We start from the raw sequence: 26,527 nt of genomic DNA, 5'->3' as shown, positions 1-26,527 counted from the left end.
CCACAGTATGACTACTGCTGTTCACATTGAAATTTTATTACCTACCACTATAACAAAAAACAATTGCCTGGTTAATAATGAACATAATATACCTTATAAGCGTAGATAATATAAAACAACAATCTTTATTATTCGTATTCCTTTAATTGTCACAAAAAAATACATGATGTGAAACTGACTATAGATATTCTGAATATATGCATATTGGCTACTAAAAATAATATCAACGTATTTGAGGTAATCAGTCGCAATTAAAATAATAAAATCATACATAGATGCCTACAACATTTATACAGTACACGCCACACCAAATCTGAGATCCCCTATATGAAACGGAGCAAATGTAACTGTACACAATTACTCAGCCATCTGCATTCTAAAGATTATTTTTTAATCTTCTATCAATTTAATTTCTTTTGAACCTATACGACAATCCTAAAGCGATTGGGAAAATTTGCATTCATAAAAAGACACAAACAGGGGTTAGGATTAGGGTTATAAACAAGGGTTTATGTAAATATTCTAATTATGACAATGATATACATTGAAAGTAAATTAAATTCACATTTATAAAAATCTCGCCTATATATAATACACAGGTATTAAGTGATAACTTAAATAATCGTACTTAGGTTGAGTAATATCACTAAAAACATTTCTAAACATAGTAAATTTAATTTTAAGTAAGACATTTTTTTTAAATGTAATCTAAACAGAAATATGTTTATATGACTTTTAAGTTATACTTTTAATATTTGGATAGAATTGTGTATTTGAATACAAGATACTGAATTTTTTCACTGTAAGATACATTTATCTTATATTTTCAATAAAAACCATTTCATCTGAAATATCTTCGATTTCATTAAGAAAAAAGTATATTCAAGTCTTAGAATTTCAAAAGGATTATGCGTTTTGGTCCTACGCATTGGAATTTCTCTGGCTTACTTTTTTACCTAAGTTTAAGATTTCTATATCCAACGTTCAACAGTTTCGTTACGTGACGAGTGAGACAAGAAAACACCAAGACACCACACGCGGTATACATAATTTTATGGGAAGTAACACACACTTACATGACTGTCTAAATTAGAGCGATGAAAATCGCGATAGTAATCTGCCACTGTTCCGTCCTACTCGCATGGTTGCAAAGACTTTAGCAATAAACGCTCACGCTGAATAGGGTTATATCTTGAATCAGTTGGACTCGAAAATCTCGCCTCAAATTTCAATCATTCTCATAGAGCATACCTTTTTCTAATATCACAGGAAAAGCATATTAACGGGACTGGGACGTCATAATCTCATTATGAGAGTCACAAGAATAATTGGTTTAAAAGTATACATAGGTTAAAAAATAACAATAGCCAACCAACCTAATTTATAATTCTATCGTCAAACCATATTCGATTAATACAATGATTTTAAAATATCGTTAGATCTAGACAGAGTTGCCAACCTTAAAACATTTAGCCTCATATGAAGTACTTAAAAATCTCCTCTACGGTACGGTATGCTTGGATCTAGGACTACTTGATGCGTCGAAAATAACATTTATCATGTTTACATTTTTTAATATTGTTTGGAGATTTTTAGCTCACGTATACGATAATCCTATTGCATAACCACTTAAATATATATGTAGACTGACCGCAAATACCTAACCGCGCCTTGAGTATTGACACACTTATATAGGAAACATGATACACTACCGGACAGACCTTAGAATATCAGTATACAGTATCTGTGTATATTTATTAAGACAATATTATTATAATGTATGAATAATTTAATTCATATCTAAAAAGATATTTAAAATAAATTTGCAAAACTAAATTAATCTCGATAACAGAATGTTATGTATTGTATATTATATTGTATATACATATTGAATATTACGGAAGTTGTTGGAAAAACAGTGCTTGACTGAGTCGTAAACGACATAAAATATAAAACATACCTAATAAAGATTTGGTTATTTTATATATAATAAATTGATGAAAAGCAAGTTCACATTGGTAAGACATGTGTAACTAGGTACACAATTAACGGACAATACATGTAACATATATAATTGTTGTTGCATGTGACCAGTAATCCATTCACACTTATCATCCGCTTACCGTCTGTGCCACACCAGGTGTCAATATGACACTTATAAAAGAGTATTACTATGACCAAAAAGAGAACACACATGCGGATTTACATCCATAGTTTATAAATGTCCCTCGGTAGATGTATAATCGAATGCCTTAAATATAACATATCTAATATAATGAGTGTTATCTTCAGATTGTTTATATCTACACATGTAAAATATATGAATATAAGCTAGACGACAATATATATTACTCCAGACACAAAACCCAATGACAGCCGTATTATATTTCAATTTAAAATAAATATATTATAGCTATTCCTAGCCAAAAAAAATCGAAGACCATAAAAATAAAGTGCTCGAAACAATTAAAAACTCTATTCAGCATATGGTTGGATATAATTATATAATAATATAGAAGTACCATCCAGTACAGGCTTGACTAATACCTCATAGACGTCCATTAAAAACTATTTTTTAATACTTATAAGACAACCATTTTGTGCCCTTTTACATAGATAAAATAAAAATATACAAACCTGATCAGATGTACACACTTACAAAATTATTACCGTACACATTGATACTATATAATATTGATATGAGATAAAATAGAACACCTATTTATTTGTATATTAAACATTGCAGAAATATTAGGTTTATAAATCGTGAATAGTTTATCATATTAAAAATAATTCTGATCAGGTTTATGACATTTAACATTTCATTCATCTTTTTTACGACAAATCTGCATGTAATGTTTAGTCTTCTAAACTCGGCGGGTTATCATCCATGAATACAACGTGCGATTTCAAATATATTAAAAATGCCAACAATCGATCGTTTTCCGCATCCGAACCTCTGTAATAATGTGCAAAATATGTGTTATATTAACCAGTAATTAGTAAACTCTCTACATAATATTAGCTACAGATAATAAATTCTTACTCAACATCTATTTCTATCGCCAACACGGTATGATGTGGTTTTCCCTCCTCGTCGAACCATCTGGAAAGTATTAGTTTTAAATTGATTATTTATAGAAATATCAATAAATATTATAAATTTCCTTTTAATATTAACGTATTTAGTCAAAATTTTAAGTAAATTTAATACTACTTTTAACACATACATACCTAATGTATGTATCAAATCATAAAAAGTAGCCTGTCTTTCGTCACTCCACAAATGCTACATTTATGAATAATATAGTTAAATAAGGAAATTACAGATTGCTACTTCATAAATAACAGTTAAATATAGAAACTACAAAATAAAGAACGTAGGTTTAATATTATTAACTAAGAATTAAACAGGATTTACAATTCTATTTAAACTATGCTAAAATACATAATTAATTTGGTTACCATCCCTTTAATTTTTGGTGCTATAAATAGAATAGGCTAGGTTTAAATAATATAAGCACCTGGATGATCATGCATATTTTTTTTTTAATTTAATTTTTTTTTTTTCTTGTAATTGAGATAATACTGAGTATCATGTACCATGGTATATTAGCCAAACAAAAACCCTATCATCAATACCCGAAAGTAATATTATTTCGTAGCGTAACTGCATAACAAAACTAGCTGTTTCTCTGACAATTTGTTTAATTATGGGTTAGTTTGTTGCTTTGTTATTGTTTGTTATGTAATTGTTTAATCGAAATTGGTTAATTATTGGTATAAGAAACACAGAGGTAACTTAAAATGTATGTAAATATGTCAAGAATGCAGTCCGATAATAATTTAGTGCATAAAAGATCAATAATAGAATTGTAATGATATTTACATGTCGGCGAGTGGTGGCGAGATGCACGGTGCCGGTACTAGCGAGCGCGGTCGTCTCGCTACTCCACACTCGTTAGTAACTTGAGCGGAGCCCAAAGTCGAGCGGACAATGTGCCAGAAGGCGCGCTGAGCGGCACCCACACCATCGATGCGCTCGATACGCACCCACCCTAACACATTTTGTTTATATATATACGTTTCGTCGATGCAAAGCGACATGGCTATGGCCAAGTGGTCCACTACACTACACTATCTTACTCGATAGTGTAGTGTAGTGACGACTTGGCCACGACGCTGCGTATCGACAAAACATATAAGTATCCACATAAAGATAATAAATTAAAATTTTGGCTATATATTTTTTTAACTGACTTTTTAAGAAAACAACGATAATAAACTAAAAAATGAACCGAATCGGTAGATTGCTTACTGTATTATTTCCTTATTATATTCCAATATATTAGCCAAATATGAGGTAGTTTTTTGTTTTGTGGATAATAATGGAATGGTGCACCTGCCTGCGCTAACGGTTTACGCTGCCGGGGCAACAGAGGAGGATGATAAGATGTGCATGAAGTCAGGTCAGTTAGCCCATCCTGACAAATTCACCAGGAATTTAATACGATGGTTTCCAGGGGGAACTGCTTGGAGGTCGACCTGACATGGTACATTGCTAGCAATGAGGTTATCAATCCACATTACTAACAATCCCCTTCCCCCCTATGGGGTAGTTATGTCTTGCTCTCACCACGACGTCGACAATTCCCAGGTGGAGTAGCCAGAGGTATTTTAGGCCTCCGTCTACCCCACGCTGGGATAGCAACTGTGATTGATTATATTGTTAACCAGTTAGGAAAATTGTGGTATTCCACAAAACATTTTATTATTTTTTAACTATCAAGATCTCAAAAAATAGAAAAAAAATCACTGTACTAAAAAAATAGCATTCATAAATAAATTTATCTGTTCACTTGAATTCGGTGACAACATATCGGCGTCTACAACGACGATTTGTGTCATTATCAGTACATCACATTATTATTCTTCGTTTCGTTTCTTAGGACTTCTCAGCAAAAAATAATTCAAAAGAAATGCTTAATTCCCCATATCTGTCATAATTGAATTAGCCAGTATAACAATATATATATATATAATTGTAGAATATATAAAAATATATAAAATAAGAACATGTATTATAAACAGAATTACCAGCTAAAGGAGGTTGGGCATTGGGCTGGCAATTTGAACAGTAACATCGCACCTGGCCCCAAGACACCGCCTGTCGTAACTCCGGATATGGTAACACCAAAAAGTGCCAGAATTTTAAAACCAGGTGTAAATGTTCACAGCCTTCACCAAACGCCTCCCATTCTGCTTCTAAGCTATTACCATCACCAGCTTCTTGATCCAAACACAATATACGGTTGAGGTAATTTAAATTTTCTACTGATAATGGCTCTGACCAAAAGTCGTCACGTCGCGTTGATTCGTCTATAGAAGACGACTGCTCTTCAGTTAAATCCGGCAAGTTACCGGTCTCAAGGGTTAACGCATCCATAATCTCATTGTCTAGATTATCCACATCATTTGCCTCAGGGTACCGATCATTGTGTCGTCTATTTGTATCACAAAACCATTCGTCAACGACTAATTCCTCGCTTTCATCTTCATATCCAGAGCAAACACTGAGAGTTACGCACACTGCGTCCTTTACTTCCTTGGCTAGAATACTTTCGTCAGCAATACGAATAAAACCTTGAGTTGAATGACTTTTTTTGATTGGACGATTCACCGGTTGATTACTATTGGTAGGTACGGTATTGTTATCTGATATCACACTGTGATGCAAAGGCAAACGATTGGGTATACTTGCCCTTGCATCACAGTGACTGGGTATAAACTCTTCATAGGCGTCTACTTCATATACAGGAGTATTCGGTTGGATGTAGTGAGGATTCCTGCTCGGACCAGCTTGGATTATAATTGGGTCATATTCCTCATCAATAAGGTTATTTTGGCTATACGATTTTATTTTATATTTCGGCTGCAATTCTTCTGGCTCAGTGTCCACCAGATTCTCTTGTATATTAATATCCTCATCTACTTCTATTTCCTCCAAGGATTCCTCTCCAAGGTTTTCTGTTATAATTGGAAGATCGAGTGATGCACCGCTAACAACCACATATGGATGGAGTAATACCGAAATCTGAAAGTAAAAAAATATAAGAAATATTCTTATACTCTAAACATATACATTACTTATAATTAGGTGTCTTCTATGTAAAAGAAGAATTTTTAACCATTTGCGTTATTTAATAGTTATCAAGGACCTAAGTAACTAAAAACCTAAACTTAAATAATAACTAAAATTACCTGATTAACACGACCATAAAGATCTATTAGAGGAAATACATGAGCATGCCTTCTTGGCACAGAACCGATCACACCGATGATGGTACCGTCGATGTCGACCACCAACTCGCTGTTAAACCGGAAATGTATAGACAAAACCGATTGTTCGCCAAGTTCTTCAAACGCAGCTGCCATTTCACTATTCTTCTACATGAAATAAACAATTTTTACTAATTAATACAATTATTACTCTTATCCAAAAAAAATTAAGTTTGATGAAGACATTTATATAATTAATATTTGCATGCATATTTTCTGCACATTGTGAGACCCCACAAGGTGATTTGATTATTATGATTTTTAAATGCTTATAAGATGTTCTATGAGATGTTTACTAAAACTACTTTTGTCTTTTCACGTACTGGAGGCGGAAAATTATTCCAGCATGATGTAGGGGAGTCACTGAAAAGTCCGTTAATAACGCAGTTCTATGCTTTTGAGTAGTAAGAAATGAGAGCCCTCTTGGCTATTAATGAATTTGACGTGACCTCGACAACTTTTTGAATAGATACGGAGGTTTATTTATTTCTATTATTCCAGATAGAAGAATGGAAGACAGTAACTGATAATTTAATTAATATTAACAAACTATTACCGATTCAAAGCTAGTATGATCCAGACTCTATTTATTATAACTTAAGAGTTGTCAACTTTCGACAAAAAAGAACTACTTACAAATGTGCCGTTGTCCAGGATAAGGTCACTGGATACCACCCATATGGGTGGATCCATATGTATCGCACAAGGTGGAAGCGGTTCGGTAGGCAAGATACCTACTGCACCTAGAGAAACACTGCCGGCCCACTCTTCATCCACTTTATCTACGCGAAACTGTAAACAAAATTAATATAAATTAGGTTTTTTCGACATAAAGTGTAGAAGCTGGTGGGTCTCTTCAGAGTTCATGAATAATTGTAGACTAGTTTACTATATCACTTAAAAAAATACAAGCATACGATCTTAAATTTATATCGAAAAAATTAAGTTATTTACTTGAATGGTTCTGTTGAAGTAAAGTTATATAATTATATAATACTTGAAACTTTATAACCGGAATATTAGGTTGAAATGGGGTGTCCACTATTACCAAAGCCTAGGATCTTTGAATTTTTGTTAGTGCTGATGTGCTTACTATTATCAAAAACTACTACTATTATGAAAAACATACCATTTTAAAATGGTACGTTTTTCATTACATATTGTTATGGTCCAATTGAATCGAACCAACAAAAAAATATATACAGGTTCAAAGACGCGCGACAGCAAAATAATAAAATATCTTACGGTATAGAAAATAATCGCTCATTCCATAGAATAAGAAAAAAATCTAACAAAACCAGATTCTGCGAAAATCTTTTGCTAAAAGAGATATTAATTCGCAACAATACTTCAAAGAAATCACTTCAGTTACCTTATCTAAAAGAAGTTTTAAGTTAAATTAAATTTTGAATTTGAACATTTATGCAGTAAAAAAGAAATGCAAGTTAATTTTTACATACATTTTGGGTTTTACCCGCGTAAACAATGACTGATAATATCTGTATACTGTAAACACGTAAGTTTGCTTGTATGGATCAAGGAACGCATCAGCATATGTTTATCTATTATGGGGAAGCCATTATAACCAAAGTAGGAAGGTATAAATATATTAAATTTGGATACACTTATAACAATATGTAATTTAGAATAGTTCATATCAAAAATATTTATTGGTATTTAATGTGGACCAACTTTGTCTTTTCATTATGTATTTTGGATAAATAGTTTGAAAGTTACGACGATGATAATAAAAGCGCCGCGCACCGTTCTGAACGCAAGCAAGCATATAAACTTTGTCCTTCACAATACATGTAATTCGAATAAATAGTTTGAAAATTATGACGACGATAATAAAAACGCCGCGCATCGTTCTGAACGCAAGCAAGCTTATAAACTTTGTCCTTCACATGACATGTAATTCGAATAAATAGTTAAAAATTACTATGAGGGTAATAAAAACGCCGCGCATCGTTCTGAATGCAAGCAATGTTCATTTTGAGATTAGACACGTAACAAAGTTGGGAGGCCGAACAACAATTAATTCTTGGAAGGTTACTCATAATAGGCTGATTTGCAAAAATACATACTCAGACGAAGTCGCGAACAGACCCTAAGTACATAAATAGTTTAGAATTCGAGGATAAGCATTGTCTACATAATTATTAGAAAATTATGCGACGCATAGCAATAGCATAATGCGTATACGTATGACATTATTGGAATTAGGATTTCGATATCAACGCATAAATGTAATGATAAAACTCATGTCTCTGATTAAACATCCGTGCGTAATACGCTATTACAAGAAAGGATATTTTTTATATATACAAGATAAAAACGTCTTTATAAGTTAAGTTTTAAAGATATTTTATTTCCTTATGGATAACTTTTTATCTAGGTATATAAAGTTACGTAATTAGCAAACAAAATAATGTATATTTTAGTTCCAGAATTTTTTGAGATCTCTATAACAATATTTGTGTCAAGACTGATTGGATCGCTAGGCATTAATAATTTTATTATGGCAATTGGACGCACTAGTATATATTTATTTATCTAATAGTATTTGAAATGCAAAATACAAAATATCTATTCACATTTTATATATAAAGGATTTGTTTTGAAAAAGATTGTGTATTATATTTGAAAAACATTTTAAAACCCCATCATTTATTAGTCAACCTGAAAATACTGAGAGGATATATTGACTAGAGGTAAAAAAAAGTTTATAAGTCATAACAAGAAATAATCAGTGTTAATAATTTAAATTTACTACTGTAAATATAATACAGCCGAAACAAAGTACAATTAAATACAGAAGCAGATGACGTCCACCAGATGACGTCCTGGCTGATTAGAAGATCCAGTAATTTACAATCTTTATAAATAACAATAATTATTATAACCGTGTTTCTCAGGGAATCACAAAACATTGGTTGATTGGAAGAAATCCCGCTTACTTTATTTCTAATGACAATTGTATTATTTTATACTATACAAAGTGTATTACAAAAAATATGTTTTAACGTAATATGATTGTTATTTGACTTGTTTACTCACATTTATTTAGAGGTTACTGTAAAATATGTATACTGCATAATGTTGATCATTTAAATCGGTTTGACTGACAAACCGATGTCGCTATTAAATTTACTATTTGTTACTTACCCTAAAATTACGTCCTCTTCTCAGTGGTTGACTAACAATGGCAATACCATTTTTGTATCCAGTAGTTCGCATTGCAACTGTGTCTGTAATAGATATTTTTAACTATCAATATTCACTAACAAAACCGGCCAATAGATTTTTTTTGGGACCAACATAAGTTCAATTGAAAATTATTAATAACTTAGGTTTATTTTTGTAGATGTTAAATCGTATAATCTAATATACTTTACTAAAGAACACATTACTGAATTTAAGAAAAGGAAGTGGTTAGCCCAATGTTATTTCCCTTACATATTGATGCATAATATCGTCCGCAAAGCTGTAAAAGCCAGCTGTGGCCAACAGCATTAGAGTAGTCCAAGAAAAAAAGAAATTTAAGAGTAAATGTAGCAATGATTTATTGAAAATGTGCCAAAAAAACATAAGTATAATAATAAAAGTTTAAATTAGTAGTTTTACCTGAACTACATAACTTAATATTCTGTCCATGAATATAATGAAATGTGTATGGCAAGGGACGGCAGCGTCGTCTTGACTCTGTAGTGACGAGGTTTGCCGTGGATACTGTGTTGCCCTCTGTTTCTACTGTGGTCTCAGGTTCAGTAGCCGCCGCAGTAGTTTCAGGATTAGCATTGGTGTTTATATCATTACTGGATACTTCTATAGCAACTGTTTCTATTTCAGCTGTTACTTCAGCATTAACGGCTGATGGAGAATCCGCTGTTGTGGCACTAGCATTCATACAAATTGTAATTGGTGTCACTTTCTGACATTCATCGTTCGGGACTGCAAAACAATGGAAAAAATATAATTTATATTGTATATTATATAAACTTACCGCACAGCCTCAGTGGTCTAGCGGTTACCGACTCCTTACTTCCCACTGCCCGGGGTCAATTCCTCGCACGGTACAAACATTTGTATTAGTGACTATGACTGTTTGTATTGGTCTGGTGCCTTCTATATAAAATATGTATGTATAGATGAATAAAATGTATCTATATATTTATATTCGTTTTATAGTACCCATAACACAAACTCTGCTTAGCTTGCAACTAGATGGCGCTGTGTAAAGGCTTGTCTCTAGTCTAGTAGATATTGTTATTACTATTAATGTCGCATTTATTAAGATGTATCTGATGCAGATATCTGCAATACTTTATTACATATATCCGCATCAGATACATAGCCGAGCTAACAAAAAATATATAGATACGGGTAATTCGTACCTATATAACTTTTTTGTCCCCTCAAATATATTCCATATATACAGGCACCAGTTAGTTAAATATAAATTATATATCTAAGCATATATAAACTCACTCGTTGTAGGAAGTGCAGTTGCCGGATTGACCGCTCTGGATACGGCTTGGATTTTAGTCACTTGTCCAAATATATCCATAACCACATACACTTTCTGTAAAATATTATTAAAAATGTATTAACACTAATTATAAATAATAAATAAATGTATTTCCTCTTCCGTCTGGAATACGATTGCGTGTAGTCTCAACGTATGGTAAGGGATAACGGTCTGACATCTATCGATTCCTTCGAGCAAAAACATCTATTTTCCAAATTTTAATTCTTTAAAAAATATAATCTCGATTTTCTAGTGTCAAATATATATATTAGCTAAATAAAACACTAAATTTATTTAGCTAATATATACATTTGACACTCGTTAAATCGAGATTTGATTTTTTTTTAATGAATTAAAATTACAAACCTTATATTTACCGCGGTAAATATTTCGAAGGATCAGATATATAGCAGTGCAGAGTGCCAAAGTACCACGGGTGTCACATGACGAGTTAACGTCATAGTGTGTTTCATGTATATAGGCATACATCAAAAACTATTGTACATTAAATTCATTTCCTCAAGCTTTAAAATATAGCAAATTCATCTGAATTATATACAAAAAGAATTGTATATGTATTTTACTTACATCAGGAACTTTTTCGAATTCCATATCGAGTAATTCTGAATTGTAATAAATGAGAACTCGGGAATCGTTAGTCTTTTTAAAACCGATACGATCTCCGGAACGTAACCACTCAAAAGAAGGCGCGAAAGAATGGATATCTTGTTCACGGGTACCACTTCGTGAAATCTTCATATATTTTCCTGTAAACATTATATAATAGTAAAGTAGTTACAGTTTCATACAGTTTAAAACTTTTTTTTTTTTGCATCGAAAGATAAAGCAGCCTCTACACCACAACTGTCATCTAATACTGACATAATGAGGTTTTACAAAGAACGTTTTCTACATTTATATACTTTACCCACAATACTGTTATGTGCAAGTGTGTCTACCTATCTGTTTCTTGCCTATTAACATCTAAAGGGCTGAGTATAAATATTTACCTTCAATATAAGCCGTATAATGTGGCAAATAGCAGATAGACGGCGGCAAGCAGCGGTTCACGTGAGCGTTTAGTATGTTGACGTCGGTCACACCCATACGAAAACTGCCCGCGTAACCGTACTTACACTCCACTATTTTAATCTGCAAAATAATACATGAAAAATAAACTAACATAGAAGTAGTGAAAAATACTGAAATAGAGATGACTTTATAATTTTGGGCGTGCCCAGCTTCTGACTCACGGGTGGGGCAGGGGAGTACTAGCTTTCTTCAGGATAAGGGGCGAAGATGGGTCATATGTGAAACTTTTACCATACTTAGTTTTACATGGAACGCCTATGCTTGTGACTTAGGCAGATTAGATAGATTTCAGTATTAAACTACTCACCTCAAATATTTCACCAAGCGCTAGGTGAGCGGAACTAAAAACCAACGTTTCAAATGGTTCAGGAGTGCGCCGCCGTGCGATAGAATAATCATGCAATAGGCATATATTGTCGCCAGAGTATTCAGAGAAGCTCCTAAAACAGAAATATTGCGTAAAGTTTGTATTTATTTTTAATGTTGACAGTTGTTAATAATTTCTTAAAAAGCTAATAAATGGCCATTAGATCATGACTCACCAATATGGAGGAGGTGGTGACGGCAAAACCCTTGCATTATTCAACAAAGAATTATCTGAATTAATGCATCCGTTATAATTAAAAGCCCTCTCTTCGTTTTGCAGTATTGTGACCTGGCAAATAAATAAAACCATGATATTATATGTTCTTTCCTTTTATATCTAATTGTCTAACGTAGGATAAGTCATTGGTTAGTTAGCATTAGACTAGATTGTAGTATCTTAAAAAATCGACACATATGATGGTTTTAATAAATCAGTTAGGATGAAGTGCCAGGTGAAATGTAGATCCAAGTCCAAAGTAAGTGGTAAGTACCCCTATGTGGCTATGACTGTACTATTAGTTGAGAATAAATTGGTTATTGGATCACGTTTCTGAACATCGAATCGTGGATCTGCACACACAGATCTGAACCCGTCTATATATTAGGTATTGTCTCTCTTTTCGATCCGTAATGAACAGGCGGTTACTACCCTGGCAAGTTACCAGCTTTTTACTGAAATTATACTTCCTTGTTCATCGAATTTATAATGATACCAGAAATACGGATGTGCTCCTGATTTACTGTGTGATCGACAGCTATTACTTCATCTGAGTTCCCCTATTTCCGGACCATGATCGTGCTCTGTGTCTAATCTCCATTGTTTCCAACTTTCCGAATTATTCTACTCTCCGAGGTTATTTTTCCACAACTGTATCTTGCAATGTAGTATTCGAAGCACATGACGTACTCGCAACAGTTATTTGCCGAGTTACTGGAACTATGTCGTTGATCTGTTATGCTACTTTTGCTATTTCTGCCAAGCTCGTGTTCATTTGCGATGCGACTATGGTTTGTAGGTACATTATGACTGGCAAATTCTTGGAAAATTTCTGGTATATGTGGTTTCTATCGTCTAATTTGTCATGTATTAGTACTTGTCTAATCTTGTGTTGTTTAGATGCAGAAAGACATGGTATTAATTCTATTTTTATATTAACATAATTCAGTTCAGTTGAAAAATAGGACCACTATGTCGCTAACTTCAGCAGTGTGTTCCAGATGAAATAATACGTTTGTAATATAATTTTGTATTATTCGTCGTGATGTTAGAAAGAACCAATTTATCCTTACAACTGCGCAAAAAATAGCTCTGGATCGTTAGGATTAAATGCTGTACTTTATTCCGACTATGCGACTATATATATCCTTTTGGCAACCATCGTCTTCGTACTTGAGTTATATCAACAAATTCTTCCGAATATCGATGTTACTAATGTAGTGGTAAGTTGCCACAAACCCCTTGCTTAATCTATAAATAAGTAAGTGGTCAGTAGCAGCATACCACTACAACAATTTGACTGCTTTATCTAACTCTTCAGCTGAAACGCAGGTTACAAAAACAAGCTGCTTGATGCCTGAAATAGGTGAAACTGATGTATCCAAGCAGACGACTATTTACAGCTGTTGTCTCATTAAATAGTTTAACTCATATTGATAGATTAATAATAAAAATCATACAAATTAGTAATTAAAATATATATGCACTGACCTGAGTACACTGTCCGTAGAGATCAACCACAGCGTAGATATTAAGATGTGGCACATACCATGCCTTGCCCATATCCATACCATCGAGGTAGTAGTGTAAACTTCGGTCTGCATGCCACATCATACCTGTACATAGTAATATCTATGCCTATAGTCTGTAGAGACTTTAATATTAGTCTAAATTAATGTATTTCTTCTTATTTGTAATGCAATAGATAAAAACTTAAGTAAATAAAGTAACACAACAACATTATCAGAATATGACATAAAATGCATTTTATTTACACATTTATTTACATTTAAGTATCCTTATTTATTTCACTAGTAAAAAGTTGGAGTAAATTGTAAATATTGTTGACGGTATCGGTGGTTCAGCGGTTTAATGCACCACCTTACTTCGGATGGTCACAGACTCGATTCCTCGCACAATACAAACTTGTCTATTTACGACATTAATTATTTGTATTTGTATGAGTCTTTTCTAAGTATAGTGTATATGTATTTAAATAAGTATTTTTCGTCTATCAGTTTATTAGTACCCATAACACAAGCTCCGCTTTGCTCTTAAACTTTGCTTTTAAACTGTACTGTCTGAATTGTACAGGGATAATATTATTGTACAAAATAGAGAAGTAAAAGACCAGAAATTGTAAAATAAGTCATTGGTGAAACCACAATATATATTGAAGTACCATAAATCCTCTCTGTAGTAAAATTTCATTCTAAAATTGTTGCTGAACTTACTTAAGCCGAGATTACATAAATAAATTGCTCACCAACTCGGCTACCAACTGTGAGAGTGTCGAGATCGAGGGGATAGCCACTACGAACGCACTCCCCATCTTTCATCATGGCTGCCCCGCTCAATATGTAAGTATCCCAGCTCAGATCTGTTGCGGTACCGGCTATCAGACCTACGCCGCCGTTTGTTTCCAAATCATCTGGTCTAATCGCCGTAACACCTGTTTATATGATTACACGATACATACAATAGAAAATTATTTACGAAATAAAGAACAGACTTTATTACATATTATAGTTAACTCATATTTTATATATATCTTCTTACGAGAACATTATCATTAATTATACCAACTTTATAATAACTAAATTCATTTTCTTTCTACGTACCTATTCATTTATTATATTATATTTCTTAGACATATTATTGAAAAAAATAAAATATTAAAGCTTTATACAAGCTGAAGGTAAGTAGTAATCGTCGCCTATATATATCGGACATCATGTTAACATTTTACAACCCTGATTACGCACATGAGCTACCATTTCCGGAAAACTAATGTCTTGCCTCTTATCCTGTAATTTCACTGTCTGCTTGGCGTCTGAAATATATATATATGCTCATGACAAGACGTGGTACGCGCTGAAACATAAGTGGGTCATACATACCAATCTCAAGACTCCCGATCCAGCAATCCACCATCTTGTCTATACGCAGTTCGAACATATCGCACTCGCGAAGTGGTCTAGAGCTGAAGAGCACGGCATCGTTGAACTCCGAGTAGACAGTCGCTCGCGATGCAGTTAAACGGCTACGACTCAGACGAGCATTATGCCCGTGGACGCGGTGGAAACACATTTCACTGCGTACATAATAAACATCTTTAGCTGACTTTACACGACATATTAATTTCACGCGCGATTAGGAACGCGCCCGATTTAGCGCGCGCAATAGTGGAGATTGCATTGAACTATTTTAAGTTTACACTCACTCGCCCGCGTTGCGCTTAATATTCATGTCATTTCAGTCTCTTTTATATTTATTTTACATACTTCATTTTCCAGAGACACGCTTCATAGTCAGATACCGCATTTCGCGATCATAATTATTTATTAAAAAAATACGCACACGCAAAGGCGTTAAAATACGCACGGTCGAATACGCCAAGTAGCGGAACGCGTGGCCTTGCTCATTCTCTTTATTTACAGGCACTTTCTTTTCATCTCCTATATACGTATGAAAGTATGCACATCTAAAGGCAATTATTGGGTCGATTGTTAAGATTAGGCACATTACGGATGAACTGTGCTGACGACACCCTTCAATAGGAGGAAGTGGGTGGTATAGCTAATACGACAATCGGCTTGACCCGTGAAACTATTACCGGAAATATATTTGACCAGAATAATACAAGTCGGCCTTTTACCCGAATGCCTGATAGATTTCTATGTAACTGGAATAATAAACAATACAAAACAGAATATCCTGGAAGGTGTTGTCAGTCTTTTTCATCTGTCGACATCGTGACTACAATATTTGACGTGACCACTCTTCGCTCAGTATATTTTATTTCTACGAGGCGAGCCTACGCCGTTTCTAAGATTAGTTTGGTTGGTTACTTTTGAATTACTGCTCTCATCTTAGGTTAACATTAACGAAATTAAATCATTTCACTTACGGATATATAGTAGCGTTGGATTCGGTAGATAAAGGTGATTCAGGTGACAGCGCTGGTGGAGGTAAATAACTGGTTACAATTGTCGCTTGTGCTACTCGACCATACAGATCTGCAAAAATAGAGATTACAGTACAATTAATATTACATTACGTAACCGCAAGAATCTACTTGTTTTTTTTTTATTTAATACAAAATATTAGAACTTACCAATAATACCAAAAACATGTTCAGGTATATTAAAAGCAGCTGGACCCTGATCTATGCCGTTTACATAAAAATGTAAAATACCCATGTCTCTTCGCATCACCCCCACTGTATCCCCTTCCTAAAACGATACATTTAAACATATTAATAAAAAAAGACAACATAATAAAAACCAGACAATATATATTTTGTACAAGTAAATAATCAAAGTTAAGAATATAAAATAAGGTATCATACCACCAATCTATTTAAATTTCTGACGTATTGTGGAATGATTATGGTTCCATCCCGTATGACATCTTCTCCGGTCATTGCCCAAGTGCCGGATCTAAACATTTTATATAGGTATAAACGTATGATAATCACAATACTTAGGTTTCATATAAAATGATATCACAATATACTTTATATTGGTGAGTTGCAGTTGATATGTACCTTTTTTAAATATGTCGTCGTCGGCCTTTGACTTTACCTCACTAATATTTTTTATGTTGCACGTACTATACGTGACAGAAAATATATCTATATTATAATATTTTCCTAAAGAATCCAGCTATGTTTAAAAACTACAAAAAGAATTATGACTGCAGATATAGCTAAGATTTTGTCGAATATTCAAACCGAATAAAACAGTCAGTTGAAAAATTGATAAATAGGCCCTTTTAAAATCGGTGAAAAATGGATATTATTATTTCTTAACTCACTTCGCATTGCTCATTTTGTATGGTAATTTTATATCATTTGAAGAATTCTGCGTGACCCCAATTTCTATGCTTCCAGCCCACTTCGGAATAACGAGATCAAGCCGCACTTGGAAAAGTTCGTTGGTCCTTAATGTGCGATTAGTCATTACTATCCCGTTATTGAAGTATTCGAAAGCGCTGCAACATAATACAATATTATGGAAAATTTTTAAAAATGCTTTATACTCATATCTACATTCTATTAAATTAATAATAATACTAGTCTACCGTTATTATAATTGGAAAATTTAAGAAACCCAGTGGGGCGCTAGATGGAAGTCTGTTTATTATGTCATCGTTTCAAATGGCTAAATTGATTGAGCGGAGCGCGAAGCGCGGGGCGATCTCACAGGTCACATTGCACGATACTCCATCTAACCGACTAGGGCGATTGAGAACTTAATTATATCGAAGGTCGATCATCGGAGCTCCATCGTTTACCACTCAAAAAAATCCGATCGGTCATACATACATCAGTGATAATTGAGGAATAATCGGTGATAAAGGTTGCCATAGACTTAGCATGGCGGAAAAAACACTTAACTTACGTAATTTAATTAATAATTTTTTTTTTTAAGCACAAACGCGCTCCGCTCATCTTGTGATCTGGCGTGTAAACAACACATCGGTAACAAAGCTAGTTTTATATATGGCTCAACATACAATATTTAAAATACAATGTAATAAAAATTCTATAACTTAAGGGGTCACACAGGGGTCCTGGGAGATCGCTTAAAATGATCAGATGTGCTGACAACAACTGCAACATATTACTGAAGTAAACTTTGTAAAACTGTAAACTGTGTGGATACCCCACTTTCAAAATTTAGCTAGTTTTGCAAGCTGTGTCTTGGTTGAAAGGGGGAGATGTATGTAATGGAAGCCTGAGTTAATAAATAAATAAATTACGGGCGATCTCCGATAACGTGATGACTGTGGTGTTATTGTATATGGGCCGTCAGCATATTTATTAATCTAATTACATAAAAAAACACACAGTCTTTGTAATATATACATGATATATATACGCATGTCATTTTTATTCTTTTTAATTTAACTTTTTAACTTTATAGTTGCCTAGTACTATTAAGCTGTAATATTTCATGTGACGTACTAATTTGGATACATTATCTCATATATATATAGTCATATGCATATACAATCTGTAATAGAGCTTATATTATAAAAAAAAACATATTATATAAAGAATACTCACTTAGGCCTATGAGCAGTCTTACCATGGTTAATAATAATAACATTCGAATCACGCAGCGAATGAAATAAAAGGCTCTCTTCGTCTATTGCAGGTCTAAATCTATCTGCAATTACCAGATAATGTTTTGATTACTTTTTTTGTTATAAATGAAGAGCATTACATAATTAATTAAAATAGTTAATTGATCTAACAAATCTAAAATTATATTTCAATTCATTATTATTTATTATATACTAGCTATTCCCGCGACATAGTCCGCGTGGAATATAGCATTATTTTTCTAAAATAAAGGTAGCCTAAGTTACTCATTATTACATCAGCTACCTGCCAAAAATCTCGTCAAAATCGGTGCAGCAATTTCAGAGATTAGCCGGAACAAACAGACAGACAAAAATTGTAATAAATGTTACTTTGGTGTATGTACCGTATTTATATTCATAGGCATGTAGTAAAAAAACGGTTATTTCAATATTACAAACAGACTCCAATTTTATTTATATGTATAGATAATTAATAGTACTAACTAGACGCTGGAGGGTCCGGACTGTTTGTCAGGATCGGTAAGTCATTAATATTGCTGTCCATGTCTTCACATGGATCTACAATCGTGACCTGTAAAAAATGAAGTAAATTTAATAATACAAAATTGTGAATATAAAATAAATAATATAACGAACACTAGAAATTCAATATATTACAATAAATCGAGCAAACTAACAACACTAAAAATATAATAAATTTTTAAATAAATACATAAGTACTGATATTACTATTCTACTCGTTTTACATAAATGTCTATATTAGCGCTAAATATAGGAAGCTCATATAAACAATAATATCATTATAAATATTCCATATAGTTCATATATTATATATTTTTTTGTTTACATAACCTTGTTATAAACCAGAATAATAAAACTTTAATAATAATTTATTTTATTTTTCAGTACATAATATATAATTATTATTGTACATAAAGTATAAAAACAAAGATCATCATCATCATATCAGCTCAACATAGATAGCTCAATAGATAGATGAATGTTTTAAAAATACAATAATAATTACATGTATGATGTGTGAAGATAAAGCAATACAAACCCTGACAGTCATGCCGTACAAGTCGACAACACCCCAGACTGGCTGCTCTACTTTATCAGCAGCAACACCCTGATCTACGCCATTAATAAAATAATGCAATTTCCCATTACTTTTTCTCATCATCCCCACCGTATCGCCTTCCTGCAATATTTTATTACAATTTTATTTATTATTTACCAATGAAAAATTGGCCATAGTTGTTCATACTCAGACGATTTTACTCATAGGATTTTAATTTAATACTAGATATAGACGTCTATATAAATAAGCCCACAATCTAAATACACTGGATTCCAAAAAAATCCATTCAGTTTCTTGCCAGTTCCTCTGAATTGAATCAGTATACTTAACGGGACGGTAGGAAAAAATGTTAATACAAAAAACTTGACATTCATAAGTGGCTATAAATTCCTACTGGATTAAATTATATTTGATTTGATTGAGCAGTCAATACTTTTAATTAGTAAAACATATTCAATAAAATATATATTATTAGTAATATAACAAAACACAAATTACAAAATAAAAATGATTAAAAACATACTCGAAGTTCATCAAGGTTGAAATTTCCATACTCCATACAAGTACCGTGACCATTCAATAACACCTTGCAACCAGACATCATGATTGTCCCCGAATCCATGTTGGTCATTGTCGATGGAAATCTTATTGTAGCTGGATTGTGCGTCGTTACACCGACCTATGTTCACAAAAATATTACAACATTATATAATTTCTAGTGAAATTATTATATATTACTAGATGACCCGCGCAACTTAGTCTTTATCATACTTGACATTTATCATTATATTTTGCCCGATTTACATAATTTCTTTTGAAATTATAGCCTATGGGTTATTCTGGTGTATAAGTTATATCACAGTAAAGTTTCTTCAAAATCCGTTCAGTAGTAGTAGTAGTAATAACATCAATATCAATATCTTACTAATATTATACACGCGAAAGTGAGTGTGGATTTTTACTCGAAAAACTACTGAACAGATCGTGAATAATATCATTTTCAATTTAGAACCTTCACTAAACCGTCGATTGTAGTTCAAGTTTTACATAACGGCGCGGAGAATATAATGCTATTACACATTATATTAAGTTGAGCATTAACACGCGAGTCTCGAGCCGTTCTTCTAATCATAATGTATCGATAAATCCCTGATCGCTCGTACTATAAACTGGACGAGCGTCGCTCGCACTGTCTCGCAGTTAACTCAATTTACTACTTTAACGAGTCCTGCTCGTCTCGTTGGTCAATTAACCTTTCTCACACCAAACGTATTTTATACGGACTAAAGTGACTCTACAATGACAGAGTAAATTTTATATATGAACACCAGCTAACCCCGCAAACTTTGTTTTGCCATATAAATTACAATCGCTATTAAAAAATATGGATTGATGGTAGAAGGGTAAAAATTTGGAGTTATATGTATTTTGTAATGGCAATTATAAAAAACTAAATTATATTTTTTATAAAAATAATACTGAGAGTGGACAACCCTTATCACTTAGGGGTATGAACAATAGATAGTAGCTGATGGAAACTTACTGAATATGCATATAAAAATCAGTCGAGCCCTTTCGGAGGAGTATGGTAAATAAGATTGTGACATGAGTATTTTATATATTAGCATTTCAATTTGGATCTTGCAACATAATATATGATCACTTAAGAGAGTAACTATACAGTGCCTAACATACTTTAATATGAATCAATTCTTTAAATATTATGATCGACAAAAATATATTTCTGTCTCTGGATAGAACTACTGTGAAACATGTCATAATTGCCTATCAGACAGAGTAGTGTCGGTTTTTTAATAGTCTATAAATACCTCTATACTACCACTCCATTTATCAACCAATGTATCGATACGTATTTCGAAGAGTTCATTATCATAAAGAGGTCGATGCGTCATGACCACGCCATTATTGTAATCGTCGAGAGGGCGCGCTCGCTCTGCCGACCTGTAATATCATCCCATATTATTACAAATATAGACAAATTTCATACAAATCTAAATTAATTACTAAAGAAAGCGAGCACTACGTACTTATTGTTACCAGACAGTTTGACTAGAATACCGCATCTTGGATGAAAACGTAAACGATCTTGAGCAACTGTATAAGAAACGATTAAATCATTATTATCATTAAAAACCACTGTTATTGCTACCATTAAAGATCAGTATTTTTTTTAATTACCGAGCGCACATGCTGCTTCAGACGTCATAGGAATAAAGACATCTCGAGTTCCCTTAGGATATGGATCAGTGGAAAGTCCAGCTTCAATTTCACTTGATGTTAAAGTATCATCATTGTTTGGATCCTCATCAATCTGTAATAAAAATATTACAAATTACATACGCAGCAAATCATGTTAATTGTCAATTACGTTTTTTGTTTATAACAATTTTTGTTTTAGAACAAGTGTACTTTTATTTTTTTAGTAAATTGGTATATTTTTCACTTAATTTCCATTAATACCTTTAGGTCTAGTAACACCTACAATGTAATAATATGTATGTACTTTATTTTAATAATACTTTAAAGAGCAATTAGACATATGTTATAATAACTGTTAGAAACTATTAATTAATTAATGATAAGGAAATCAATGAAATCAAAATAATCAATAATGTAATAAAGAACATACCTGATCTAAACTACTCTCCATAATTGGTCTCATTGCATTACAATGTGTTATGGAAACTTGCACACACTGGCCATATAAATCTATCACAGCAAATATTCTTGGTGGCATGTCTTTTGCTGCAATGCCAAGACACCGTCCATTGACGTAAAACATTAATTCATCCTGCAGAGTACAATATATTTCAATAAATACAAATAGGTAATTATTATACAACTCAGAATGACTAACAATATAAGTTGCTACAACTGATGCCATTGACTAAACAACAAACACTTATACTTTAACACGACTTCGAAACTATGCTGCTTGGCGACAAAAATAGATGAGACAGACATACCCATGCAACAATCTTTGTATAAATAGTTAACCTTAAACATCTATTTATGAATCTACATAGCCTGCCAAACAAATGATTTGTTAAGTGACAATGTAATTGAGAATCCCTAATATCATCATCTTTGCCGTGCTTAAATCCCATAATTTTTGACGCAGTATATCCTTCTTACACTGATCAATATCAGCTGTCAAATCTGAGCTGACTCTCCTTTTATACTCTCTTCATAATAAGATATAATAATTAAAACAACTATAACAAACCTTAGTAGTTCTCATAACGCCTAAGGTATCCCCTTCCCGTAGCGAGTCTAACTCGGGCCCATAAGAGTTGACTAGAGTAACACCATCTTTAATTATTGCACTACCTGACATTATCTAAAAATAAATTAACATAAATTGGATTAATGTTTGCGAAATATAATAATATAAGAAAAATATAAATATAAGTAAGGATTACGTACATATTCTATTCAGTACCAGATTAAGCAAATTCTTTCAAACCGACAAAGAAAGGATCTTATGTTTTAAAAAGCCATGATTGCAATTGACGTAATTTTTACTTAATTTAGGCTTTGTACCAACTAAAAAAAATACTTGAAGGTTAAAAAATGTTTTGTTGTATTATATTCAGACATGAGTGAGTTAGCGAGACCCTCAGTGCACTGAGGCAGTAGTATTTTCTACTCTTGCTAACATGCTAATCCAGCACCTATTATATTAATGCGCTTCTCAATTAATTTACATTTTACTATTCATAAGTAATACATATTTACTATTCATCAGGAAACTATAATGATTTTTGCAATCATAGTTACACAATCAAATATGGAAATATTATTGTCATTTATTTAAGTATTGTATCTGGTAAGTTTTTATACTATTCACATTACAAAATGATAGTTCATTAAATTTAACATATGTATTATTTGAGTTGACTTTGTATTCCATTATTGGAATTTTTGGTTTAATTGACCGTGATAATCCAGATTCTATAGTAGTAGCCAACATTCATCCTTTAAGAAAATAAATTATTACCCATGCTGTATTACGTAGTTTAGTTGCTGTCGCTGGAAGCTCCATATATTCAGGATCCAATGTCGTAACACCAATTTCAAGAGACCCATTCCATACATTTACCTACCAAAAATATTATAAATAAGTTATGTGATGGCACAGTTTAATGAATTACCTTGTGAATTGAACTGCTTTTATACTATCACTTATTGTATTAGTATTGAAACATTGATATTCATGCCTTGTACACACACATGAATTATGCAATGTACACATTAATTCAGAATAATTTTGCTCTACAAGCTATATACTAAAAAATGATAAAGAAATAAGTATGTGAGAACAATAAAGTGGTTTATGATGTTACTTATATAATATGTGATGCAGTTGAAAGGAGTATAGCAAGATGAATGTGTAGAATTTGAAGATTACAGAAAATAAAAGAGCAACTAAAAAAAACTTCAAAATGCTAGTTGCAATTGGTAGTATGAGAATAATATTCACTCTATATGAGAATGTTATGAGAACCATAGTGTTAAATGAATGCAAAATCTGAAAGTAAATAGAGACAAAGGAAGAGATACATTTCACACACAAAAGAATGGTTCAATATCATGTAAAAGTGTATGGATTCTTAAGTAATTATTAAGTGACTTCACTAAATTAATTAAAGTGTTATTGCATGTATAATTGGTTACAATCAAATAAGTAATTTATCTATATACTATTAAGATCAGAATGGGATACCGAAACATTTTGTGCTTTCTTCCAAAATATTTAGAGGCCTAAAAGGTCAGGATAATGGTGTTTAAACAATTTATTATATTGTCAACAGCAAAACAAAATAATTATAATATTAAATTTGAATATTTTTATAATACTTCACAAAATATTTTATTTCATAAAAATTTACATATTTTTTGTGAATCTTGTAGTAAAATGATGATTAATATAATTAAAGCGGCTATATCTCTTCCTAGGTGTGTGTTAACATAAATAAATTAAGGTCAATCAATAATTTAGGTCTTTATACACCTTTTTGGAAACAAAGAAAAATCAATGTTAAGCCAAACTGAGTGTAAAGCTTTACATACCTTTCTGTCTATGCATATTTCAAATAAAACATCATCTGTAAGAGGGTCGGCGCTTAGAATTAGACCATGATTAAATTCAACAAAATTCCGTATGGCTGTGGAATTATTGTTGAAGAGAGTAACTCTTTCCCCGCACCTCCGGTGAAATCGCATTTTTTTCAGATAATATATAAAAATATATATAACTTTTACTTCTATAACATTTACAAACTTGTGTATAATATCATAATTAAAATTTTTCTGTCAGACATCATTATTCGCACTATTTACACTTTGGATTTTGGATAGAGCAACTTAACACCCATTACGAACTTTATTTTTAATAAACAAAGACCCTTAAATAATAATGAATTAACATCTATATTTAATATCATAATAAAGCAACATAATAAGCATTTTAAGTAATTATCATTTATAAGGAGACTAGAAATTATATAGAAGCTAGTTTTTCTACAGCATTGCTTGCAGTAGAGTAGTGGCGAATGAGATAAAAACGATTATCAGTCGATTTTGTTCAACAGTTCAACATCGACAGCACAGAGTATTATTAAATTCTAGAAATTGACATATGATACTTTGGGTGACACTGAATGACAGCCATTTGACAATTCTGTAGACCAAAATAGAGATGTGAATAATCAATGGTAAAATTAATGTTTCTTATTATTTTTTTTCTATTTCATTAATCATTTTTAATATTCCAATATTTCATTGACAATTAATTATCCATAAGAGCCAGTCATAGTCTGTACTTTCGACCAAGGGTGTAAACATATTGTGGTCTAGCGAACTGTTTTAAAAAATTAGTTCTATTTTGCAAAAACTAAGAGGTAAGTACTATATATCTCTATAGATATATATATGAAAACTCTGTTGTATAAATTTAGATTCAGTATCAAAATGTAATCTAGAACAATTTAAACACATGGTAAACAAAATTATTATATAGAAACAAATTCTCATATGAAACTGAATACTGGGAAATAGGGTACTAAAATAGTATATTTAAATTTTTATTCGCATTATTATTAATCATGTTAATAACAATGCGATGTAATATATCATATTAATATATAATCATAATAATATCATATTATTTATTTGATTTGATAGTATCCGAAAGGTACGTGTAGTTATATCTGGTAGGTATACCTACTAGATATAACTACCTACCGTACCTTTTGGGCCAGATCGTGCTTTTTACAGCCTGTATATAATTGTAAACAATCACGAAATTAATTTCAAACATTTCGGTTCTGTTGATCATATTTAATAAAAAAATGTAATTAACATAAATCAGAGAAGGGATTTATTATTAGTTCATTAGTAATTAATAATGTTTTAGAAATTATTTTGTATTTAAAATTACAACATTGGAAAATAATTGATTGCTCATAAGATGGGTTTAAAAAAATACAATTAGGAACATTAATACATTTTTATACTAAAAAATAATCTATTAATACGTTTATTATTAATGACTATTAATGACTTTTAACTGTAATTAATGTCTCATCCCTAGGGCAAGGAAATGCTACGTCATGGATTGACAGCCACAATATCTATGACATTTCGCCTAATAGAGTTAGTAATAGTGATACTTTGCTGATTGACTCAGTGTTACTAGAAATAATATTTATGTCATCAGTAGAGAATAAGATGAGCCGAAGTCTAGATTTTTAGCTTATTGTAA

The 26,527-nt window shown here is 32.1% G+C and overlaps 1 protein-coding gene across 2 annotated transcripts; it reads right to left on the bottom strand.

Annotated features, from left to right (window-relative positions):
- Positions 1–95: 95 nt before the first annotated feature.
- On the bottom strand, positions 96–25,299 carry LOC131849199 (neuralized-like protein 4). Of its 2 annotated transcripts, XM_059199210.1 has the most exons (31): positions 24,835–25,299; positions 23,762–23,863; positions 22,988–23,101; positions 22,391–22,552; positions 21,940–22,072; positions 21,789–21,855; positions 21,570–21,702; positions 20,264–20,419; positions 19,720–19,860; positions 19,143–19,230; positions 18,619–18,721; positions 17,364–17,540; positions 16,897–16,987; positions 16,663–16,780; positions 16,456–16,564; positions 15,446–15,639; positions 14,812–14,997; positions 14,037–14,161; positions 12,505–12,617; positions 12,270–12,402; positions 11,881–12,022; positions 11,459–11,637; positions 10,831–10,924; positions 9,967–10,293; positions 9,508–9,590; positions 6,976–7,131; positions 6,262–6,447; positions 5,098–6,094; positions 3,890–4,058; positions 3,047–3,106; positions 96–2,959 (listed from the first exon to the last, which is right to left on the bottom strand). In XM_059199210.1, exons 1-31 carry the CDS (start codon positions 24,985–24,987, stop codon positions 2,860–2,862), a joined length of 5,091 nt encoding a protein of 1,696 aa, XP_059055193.1. In that variant the 5' UTR covers positions 24,988–25,299; the 3' UTR covers positions 96–2,859. The 2 variants fall into 2 exon arrangements, with proteins under 2 accessions (XP_059055193.1, XP_059055194.1); XM_059199211.1 differs by lacking the exons at positions 21,570–21,702; positions 21,789–21,855; positions 21,940–22,072; ... (2 more) ...; positions 23,762–23,863; positions 24,835–25,299 and adding an exon at positions 20,753–20,828 and having other exon boundaries at positions 99–2,959.
- Between the last annotated feature and the right edge of the window lie 1,228 nt (positions 25,300–26,527).

This window comes from Achroia grisella, unplaced genomic scaffold (genome assembly GCF_030625045.1).
Source record: "Achroia grisella isolate CSIRO2021 unplaced genomic scaffold, CSIRO_AGI_Agris_v1 utg640, whole genome shotgun sequence".
NCBI lineage: Eukaryota > Metazoa > Arthropoda > Insecta > Lepidoptera > Pyralidae > Achroia > Achroia grisella.
The sequence above is the reverse complement of the archived record's forward strand: the minus strand, read 5'-3'. Positions and strand labels throughout refer to the sequence as shown.